Source organism: Mycetomoellerius zeteki, unplaced genomic scaffold (genome assembly GCF_001594055.1).
Source record: "Mycetomoellerius zeteki isolate Tzet28-1 unplaced genomic scaffold, Tzet1.0 scaffold1065, whole genome shotgun sequence".
NCBI classification, from domain to species: Eukaryota; Metazoa; Arthropoda; class Insecta; order Hymenoptera; family Formicidae; genus Mycetomoellerius; species Mycetomoellerius zeteki.
In genome coordinates this window covers 39293-49732 of record NW_017255981.1, presented here as the reverse complement: position 1 = coordinate 49732, position 10440 = coordinate 39293, and the positions used below count along the sequence as shown (strand labels likewise).

Sequence of the window (10440 nt, the reverse complement as noted above, 5' to 3'; positions counted from 1 at the left end):
ATGTTATATCAAACATTTAGTTTGTGTTTTTACAACAAATTTGTGTTGGATAAAAACTTCCAACATTTTTGTTGTGATTCCACAACAGATATTTTTAACAGTGTACGTTGATCAACTTTTCATCATTATCAATCCTTTGTTTTCTTGACACTGATATTTAGTCAGAGATTATTTAGGAAAATTTTAAATAAAGTCATCGTAAACGTTGTAATGAATTCTTTGATATATACTACACTTCGAAAATATAAGATCATTGATATAATAATGCAATGAAGCAATTAGCAAACTAATAAGAGCGTGATCGGCTTAATTTATAGAAAAATTTAGTTAATAAAATTTTAATACAGATACGTTATATTTGATTAGAGCTAAAATGCAATTATATTAATAATGCAGATCAGACAGTAGCATCGATAATTGATTGACTACATAATAATAATCTTAAATTTGGCATTAATCAATTTGATTAGCCGCCCGATGCAAATCCTACTGAAAATGTTCGTGCATATATTAAGCACAAGCTTTGTGGAAGCTTTGTGGACAAATATTCAATCTAAAGCAATTATTTCCAGAGATTTGTAGATATCGAGATCCTTGCCGCATGAATACACTATTAAAAAAACCCATTACCTACGTCTTTTAAAAAAAATGTTCATAAAAATTATTTTGCAACAACTGTAATGCAATAGGTGCGTTCGGTAGTCGGACTATCAGTGCTATTTGCATCACATTATTCATGTACGTGTCTCATGAACAATGAAGATGAAAGGATGCAAATAGCTCTAATAGCGTAAGCCCGAACGCAGTCATTGTATGTCGAATAAACTCATAAACGCAGTTGAAGACCAGAATGTCGGAACACACTTGAGACTTTACATCAGAAGAAATACAGGTACTCATTCGTTTGTTACTGAATTATCACAGATTGTATCATGGTCATGATTTTAAGTGGAATCATGTTGAAATTTTAGATGTTGATCGAAATTACAAGGAACAACTGATTTCAGAAATAACTACATAATAATAAGCGGTAAAAGGATGGCAATTCATTAATTTGAATTCATTATACATGGAATTGCTTAATCTAAGCCTATCATTATTACTTATTATTAGATATTCATTAATTATTTATATTCTTTTATAACATTTTTTTCTTTGATCTGATTTCAACGATTTCAACTTTAGCTTACGAATTACTCTATCACATAAAACCGTCACATTATAATTTTAATTCCGTATCTTTACCGTATTATGTTCTTTTTTTTTAATGGGAGAACCGTGCATTTCTTTTGATATATTTTTTGTTGAGTACATCCGTCTGCGTTTCTAAAGTCATGCTTGAATCTTAAATTTCGATCTTAATATTACGATCAATGATCTTTTACACAATGGAATTAATTTCAAGAACTCAACTTGAGATCATTCAGCCTTTTAACTGGTTATGGGATAAAGACTTCCCGTACCGTTCGGGTTGAAAGTATGATTATATGAGATTGCGTGGACGGATTATATAGCATAATAAGTTAATTGATTGCAACAATTTGTATCTACATTTTTATTGCGCTCATGAAGGCTAGAAAATAGCCAAAATATACGTTTTATTATATGATTTAATTGTTTGTTATCGTGTGTATATATATATATATATATGATTAAATTTATTTTATTATATGACTCAAAGATTAGTTTTTGTAACATCGGTTAAATATAATTTTTTATAATGAATAATTAGCGCAATATTTACAGCGCCAATTTCTAGAAGCCCTAATTTCATTTTTTTTATTCGTAATTTACAAAAAATTGAAGAGAAAAGAAAGATTGCGATCATGTGTAGGAAGAGAGATCATGACTGGGAAGAGGGATATAAAATATTCCCACACAGTATAATTTAATTTTACATATCGAATACGTGCACATCACAGTTATTAAAGCAATATACAAAGATCGGTCCAAATCAGTAATAAACCAATAAATAATAAACAATAAACCGAACATTAATTTAGTTGATATCAAGATTATAAAAGAAAAAGAAATTAATTAGAATTCCCGATATGCAATTGCAACGCGCCAGGCTTATGGAAAAATTTTCGTATACATCACAAATATCACATTCGACGAGATTTCAATGTGAAACACACATGTATGATGTTAACAAAAAAAAAAACAAAAAATCGGTTTACGTTCTTAATTGAAACATATCTCAAATGTGTGTAATACAATGCGACCGCCTTAAATATGGACACAAAGAAAAAAAACGATGATAAAGTCAATAAATTAAACGATCTGAGGAAATAATGAGGAAAGAACGGGAAGAGTGAAACAAATATGTATAGAGAGCCGGCTAGAAAAAGAGAAAAAACATAATAAAAATTTCGTCGCAAGTAAATCATTACAAATATCATTTATTTTTGTACAATGGCAGGGACAATGATTTGTCGACAAAATTCTTCATTTCCAATTCCATTTTCAGAAATGGCTCTAAAGACATCGATATGGCTAAATCTAAGCTTCGTGGAGAAGATTTTGCGAAAATCGGAAAATGATAATTCGATTAAGGTGACCGATATATTTTCGAAACCAGCCACAAGCAAGGGTGACAACCACACCAGCGACATGATCAGGATTACTGCCGAATATTCGCGCGACCAAGGCAGTTGTAAGATTAAAGAGAAAAAGTCAATTATCCTTAAAATCTTGCCTGAACTCGGAAGTGTTAAACAAAAATTTGTAAGTTGATTTAATGTGTACAATTTTATAATTTAGAGAGGAAAAAGAGAGGGGGGAAAAAGAAGAGAGAGAGAGAGAGAGAGAGAACTGTGGCAAATTTTATTATTTCCGAGTACATTTCTATTCAACAGAAAGATTCGGACAATTATTCTTAGGTAATCAATGATTAAAATTAAAACATTTTTATGAATCATCTTCAAAGAAGCGGATATTATATGTATATATTTAGCGGACAAATATATATTTAAAGAAAACGTTCTTTATTTGTTTAAAAACAAACTTTAAATTTGAAACTTTCTACTACACAAATATATAGGCTTTTATATAAAACATAATTGCATATTTGTTAGATTAAAAGGCTCGATTTATTAATTTTAAATGAACTTGTGAGTACAGGTCATAGAATCAGGTCTCTTTCACACCGAGACGTCGATGATGTCAAATACTTTGAATAAAATGAATAAGTTGTTAGAACCGAAGTATCGCTTGAGTGGAAAGACTCTCTACGTGCAAAATGAAGATCCAATGCTTATGGCGATCGAAGATCTCGCGTCCCTCGGCTTTCGAATGGCCGATCGTTTATCTGGTCTTGACTTAGATCATTCCATATTGGCGAGTTGTAATCTAGCCAGGTTTCATGCAGCTTCTGTAGCTCTATGTGAGAAGGTAAGTAAATTACCACGCGATGTACTCACAATTAGTCGTAACGTCTTATTGCAATTATTACGAATTCAGATCAATGGCATGAATACGAGGACTATTCTTTTTTTAAAATGCCTTTTCGACAACTCATGTTATCTGGGCTATCTCGTAACTATCTCTAAAAAAAATCTGTTCTAAATTCATCAGAAAATTGCATGATATTACATTTATTGTGTAGATTTTCTTGTATATCTAGATCGACAAATTTCCAGTCCGCACTACAAACTTAACTATTTATCTTTATATTCAAATGATAAATACATCAAAATGTTCTTTAATAAAAATATTTTAATAATTAGGAACCAAAGCAAAAAGAGATATATTCGCTAGGAACATTTAACGAGCAGCAATCGTCAGGAATGAAGGATATTTTCATTAAGAGTACTAAAGGTTTAGCAGACGTGATTGCACACTGGCCTGAAGTAAAAAAGTACGATTTGCTTAAACGATTAGTATTTATTGTTCTATTAAACAGCATAGTATTTATTGTTCTATTTTTTGTTTAATATTCATGATAACATTTTATATGACACAAGATAAATTTAATGAGGAAAAACAACAGAAAATAGCAAATCAAATACATACTATGCTGCTAATAGCGAATATTTATACGGTTTTTACATGATTTTATACAATTTTATATTTATTTCATTTGTATTTGCTAGATACTCGGAAAAAATTGCTAAACTCTCCGATCACATATATCAAATAGGAATAGATGCAACCAAACTCCGTAAGGAGGAATTTAATGTTATTACTCACGGTGATTTTCACGTGAACAATATGTTGTTCAGATATAACAATGATGGTAAACCTATCGATCATATTTTTGTAAGTATCATCATATTTACGTTAAAAATATTTTGTTTAATTTAGAAATGAAAATTTTATTATAAATACAATTACATGTAACAAAGCTTAATCACTTCATTTCATAAATTACTTCTTAATTTTTATGACAATTTTTATAGTTGTGTGCAATAATAAAAATTTAAATACAAATAAACAAAATGCATAGATAAAAGAGAAACACTGTTGTAATATTAACGCATTAATTATCCGCAATGTCGGCTTTAGTTATGAAGACAAACAGGCGGTAATAATAGAAAATATTTGAAAATGTAATATGCTATGGATAATGACCTTAGCCGTTTAATCATATTCAGCTATACATATATACTCGTCATTTTTCTGTCCATGTTGTCCGCGCAAACTATCAATCTTGTTATCAAACTTTCTGAATGACATTCCAATTGAAAGAATTCGTTTGATTATAGGTAGATTTCCAAATGTGCGTTTACGCAACACCGGTACTCGATTTATTACTTTTTCTCAATACAAGTCCTTCCTTGGATGTCATGGAAAACAAGAAAAATATTCTATTGAACGAATATCTTGACACCTTGTCAGCGACTATGAAAGAATTGAACTGCAAGACACAGGCGCCCACGATGGAAGAACTGAAGGCTACCATAAAGCGAAAAACTAGCTATGAAATGATAGTATTATTTGTCATTTTACCGTTTGTGCTGTGCAGTAAGGCTGAGCCGATAGATATGGATGAATTATTGAGCACTGGTATAAATCCAGGTTTTAAGAGCGAGATTTATAAAATTTTAATGATAAAAAGGTTGCCACTGTATGACGAATGGGGTTTATTGGATCTCTAATGTATACTTAGTGATAAAAAATAAAAATGGAAATATAAATATAAATTAAAAAATATTATGTAATAGTTAATAATAAAGTAATGGGACCCTATATGGCCTAGCTAATCTTTATGATTTTTTCTAATTTTTTACGAGTCCGAAATTGCAAATTGTCGGTCAAATATTCAAAAGAGGAAACATTCTTAAACATTTTTGCTGACCAGTTAAATTCATATTTTGAGTTTTTATTCGCAAGCATTACGTTACAGTTATTACATTACAAATATTACGTTACGATTATTACAAACGTTACGTACAATTATTACAATCGATTAATATTGATTAAGTTAATTCCAGATAGAAAATTTTATATATATTGAATCCATTGAATTTGATTTGAGTTATCTAAGTACTGCCCAGTTTTTCTGGCCAGTAATAATTTAACCTTTCAATACGACCGCGATATCAAATTACGCATATTGAAAATTGAAATTGAAGATTGAGAGATTAAAATTTGACGAATCAAAACAAAAGGAGCTAAAATTTTTTGTCCTTATTGGCTAAATTTCAATCTTTAATCTTCAATCTTAACCTTTAATATGTAGTCTAATTCCAGCCTCACTCATAGGGTTACCAACCGTACTCTTTTAAGAGTACATGTACTCTTTTCAAAGTCGGAAAACAGCGTACTCTTACTTTTTACTTATTGTACTCTATTTTGAGAAATGAGACGAAATTTAAAAAATTATTATTTAATATTTACATTTATTACTTTACAAAAAAGTTTTGCTTGGCTTGTACTAAGGCTTTGGCCATTATGTAAAATATAAATATTTATTTACATATTATATAGAGGTTTTGATAGAGATTTGGTTATATATATTTGTTGAAGAAACTTATAAATAGCAAAATATGTTAAATACATGAATCAATTTTATTTTCTCAATTTTATTAACATTAACATTAAAAAATCTGGAAGTAAAATATAAAGAAACATATTTATTCGTAACTTTATGAAGACTGAATAGACGTTGTCAATAAAAATTCTAAAAATGTCATTTTATTGAATGTCAGCATTTAAAATAAAAAAGTTCGTCATCTTTTTTCCTTTTTTTTTTAGAAAGTATACTCTTTTTGCATATCAATGTACTCTTTTCGTGCGACCAAGAGTTGGTAACTCTACTCACTCATATAGTAAGAATTATTACTGCACTGTCCGAGTTGATTCATTAGTAAATAAGGAAAAAGAAACGGCTTGTATAAACAGAGCTAAATTATCATCGGAAGCACATACCTTCTTATCTTAAATGTTGTGTTTATATATTTGTTATCTAATACCCCTTCTCCTCTTCCACAGAAGTTTCCTTCTTATCTTCTTTATTGAGGTTTGCGGCTCTTTGCCGTTGGTTCTGCTTCCTCATTTAGTTACTTTTCACGCTTACTTACTGGCTAAAGCATTATGTACATTCCAAGTCGGCATTTTACTTTCCCAATACGTTCTCACATCAGACTATAAGATTAAAATAATCTCATAATCTGTTATCTTATCTTAATTAATGGAAAGATTTGAATGAGTGGAAGGAGTTGCAGCTGAAAAGAGAGAACGAGAACGTGTTTTTACGCCGACCAATAAGTTATCGTAAAGAGTCGTTTTCGTGTTTTGTTACACGGCGAGAGAAACAATAATTTATCGAAGAAATTCTTCGATTCCAATTTCAATTTCAAAAATGGATCTAGAAACATTGACATGGCTGAATTTATGCTTTGTGGAGAAGATCCTGCGAAATTCGGAAAGTGATAATTCGATCCAGGTAACTGATATATCTTTGGAATCAGTCACGAGCAAGGGTGACAACTATACTAGTGACATAATCAGGATAATTGTCGACTTTTCTTACAATCAAGATGGCCTTAAGAATACAGAGAAGAAATCAATCATCATTAAAATCTCACCTACACTCGAAGGTGATCGAAAGAAACTTGTAAGTATTTAATTTATATAATATTTCTAATATATGGAAAGAGAAAAAAGAGAGAAATCCAATTGTGAGATTTTATTATTTCAAATAAATTTATACAGGCCTTATTTGAAAAAAATTTTTCGGTTGTTTGAAAACAAATTTATATGTAGAATAAAGTTGTTATTTATTTGTCATCCGAGCAGCTAAAACTTTTTATTACAAATATTTTTTATATAGGTCTTTATATTACAAAAAAATTGTATATTGTTAAATTTAAAAAATTCGATTATATATATTTCATAAATAAAAATTTCATTGATTGATTTTAAATAAATTTACAGGTCACACAATTAGATTGCTTTCATAATGAGGCATTGATGATGTCAGACACCTTGAATAAAATGAATAAATTGTTAGAACCAAACCATCGCTTGAGTGGGAAGATTCTCTACGTGCAAAATGAAAATCCAACGCTTTTAGTGATCGAAGATCTTGCGCCTCTGGGTTTTCGAATGGCCGATCGTTCGTCTGGTCTTGATCTAGCCCATTCCGTATTGGCACTTCGAGGACTAGCCAGGTTTCATGCAGCCTCCGTAGCCCTATGCGAGAAGGTAGGGTAAAAGCAGGGATTATGGAATAGCTTTTTTTAAATTAATATAACATTGTTCCAATATAAATGCATATGAAGACTTTAAATTTACACAGAATTCTTGAGGAATATGTTAGCTATAACATCCAATAAACGAAAGTCGCCAGTTAAGTCCAACGTCAATATTAACAAAAAAATCAAAAGTGAGAGGTCTAAAAAATAGGATGTAATATGGAATACCGATGAAATTTTGACCATAGTAATAAATAATACAATAAATGAAGTCCAAATTTGTTTATTTATGTAAACTGATCAAGAAAAATAGAAAACTGTTCACATTTTTATTGTACAATAACACAGAAAATATAATAGCATCATTGAACATTATTACGCATGGACAATAAAGAATACAATTAAATCTTGAATCAAATTAAATTATGACGTACAATAAATATTAGCATCTAAAATAAACATTATTCACAAGAAGAATCAAAAAGTTATATTCTCAACCCTCGATGTATTTCATATTACCTGCATGTCGTCATATAACAAAGTCTTTCCGTAGCAATAAACAAGTTTGAAATAGCAATTAATCTGCATAATATTGTTCATGCAACGTTATTAAAAGCGTCTGTGCAATATAAGCATTAAAAAAACTTACCTTCAGTTTGTGAGAACACTTTTTAGAAAAAGCTGCCGGATCTCCTGACGTAACGAAAATGAATAAATGTTATGAATAAATTGTAGCAAAACGGTTGGTCGGACTGAGTTCATTGCTTGTTGTGACACGTTTGATAACAGTTGCAATAACTTTCAACGATTACCGCCAGATTGCAATGCTTTGTTTAAAAAATAAGCCACTATTCCATATTAGTAGCCTATGCCATAATCCCTGCTTTTACCCTAAATCACCACGCATGAGTCACAATCAGTCGTAACATATTGTTGTAATTATTAAGAATTTAAGTCAATAGCACGAATACAAAGACCATGTCCAAAACCCAAATTTTTGCGTTAAGATTTCAATGTTAAACACAAAAATTATATATGAAATGTCACTTTGATTGCATGAACATCTCACTGCTACCAGATTCTTTTTTGTGCTATATTGTTCAAAGTATCTGTTAAAAATATAATACGTCGTAATCGAAAATATTTAAAAGTTTCATATAATAGAAATTAACTTGAAGTGGCACAACATATTAAATTTTATATGCTACAAAAAATATTGCCAAGAAATAATTTTCAGTTTGTAAAGCTTTAGAATAACTTACATACTTAATACATCTTATATAATCCTCAAGAATTTTTCATTTTTAATTGTAATATTAAACACAAGAATTTCATTTATATTAAAATTTAAGATGCTCCGCCTTTTATTACATTCTATGTTGTTTTTGTTTATGAAAAATAAAACTCCGTTGCGTTTATTAGCGACAGTACCGCGTATTGACCGAATTGCGTATCTTCTAATAAAAATGTTTTAATATTTAGGAACCAAATCAGAAAGAGATGTATTTGAAAGGAACATTCAACAAACAGCATCCGCCAGAAATGAAAGATATTTTCATTAAAAGTACTAAAGCTTTAGCAGACGAAATTGCAAACTGGCCAGAAGTAAAAAAGTAAGATTTTTGCATAAACGACAGTATTCATTGCTCTATTTTTTAATATTCAAAATAACATTTTATATGACCCAAGATAAGCGTTTATCATAAAGAACTAAACATGTTAAATAGAAAATTGCAAATATAAGTATAAATTGCACTGTTTAGAGCAGATATTTGTATAGTATGTACATAAAATTTTATGCAACTTTATGTGATTTTTATTGCTAGATATTCGAAAAAAATTGCTAAACTTTCCGATCACATATATGAAATAGGAATAAACGCAAGCAAGCTGTTCGAGGATGAATTTAATGTTATTAATCACGGTGACTTTCAAATGAACAATATATTGTTCAAATATATTGTTCAAAACAACGATAGCAAACCAATCGATTATATTTTTGTAAGTACTATCACCTTATTAAAAAATTATGTACTTCCTCTGAACACGAGTAGGTACTTATTGATTTATTGTAATCGCAGCTTTATGTTGCAACTAAGATTAAATACAAAAATTTATAAAATCTAATTTGCACTTGCACGAAATCTAACTTATATTATTGAATGACGTTGAATGACGTTCCACTTCTTTTGCGGTGAATAAATTTCGTTTCCAATTGGCTCAAAAAATTGATCGATCGAAAAAATTCGTTTGATTACAGGTAGATTTTCAAATGTGCGTCTATGGATCGCCGGCACTCGATCTTCACGGTTTTCTCAATTCAAGTCCTTCCCCAGACGTTATTGAAAACAAGAGACATTTTCTGTTAAACGAATACCTTGACACCTTGTCGGCGACTATGAAACAACTGAACTGCAAGACACATCCGCCCAGTATGAAGGAATTAAAGGCTATTCTAAAGCGAAGGGCTAGTTTTGGAATGATAATATCCTTCACGGTTTTACCATATATGCTACGCTGTCAGACTGAGACAGATTTGAATGAGATAATAAGCACTGGTACTTTTATATATCCAAAGAGCGAGAGTTTTAAACAATTAATGATAAAAAGACTCCCACTGTATGATAAGTGGGGTTTATTAGATCTTTAATGCATACTTCACCATTAGTGATAAAATATAAAAATTAAAAAGAAATAAAAGTAATAGACATAACTATAGCGAATACATTAAAATTAAAAATCGATATATGCGAAATGTTGATGTAAACAAACTTGTTTTGTAAAAAGGAGACATCGAGAA

At 30.0% G+C, this 10440-nt stretch overlaps 1 protein-coding gene across 1 annotated transcript in view; it reads left to right on the top strand.

Moving 5' to 3' along the window:
• Positions 1-10376, top strand: part of LOC108725026 (uncharacterized) — a 12461-nt gene extending 2085 nt beyond the window's left edge. The window contains exons 2-11 of the mRNA XM_018451786.1: positions 2471-2727; positions 3124-3393; positions 3729-3859; positions 4095-4260; positions 4707-5095; positions 6775-7060; positions 7381-7650; positions 9123-9253; positions 9467-9641; positions 9901-10376. Of these exons, the coding sequence (XP_018307288.1) occupies positions 2473-2727; positions 3124-3393; positions 3729-3859; positions 4095-4260; positions 4707-5095; positions 6775-7060; positions 7381-7650; positions 9123-9253; positions 9467-9641; positions 9901-10290 (2463 nt within the window). The 5' untranslated portion in view covers positions 2471-2472 and the 3' untranslated portion in view covers positions 10291-10376. The remainder of the gene's footprint in view (positions 1-2470; positions 2728-3123; positions 3394-3728; positions 3860-4094; positions 4261-4706; positions 5096-6774; positions 7061-7380; positions 7651-9122; positions 9254-9466; positions 9642-9900) is intronic.
• The last annotated feature ends 64 nt before the right edge of the window (positions 10377-10440 follow it).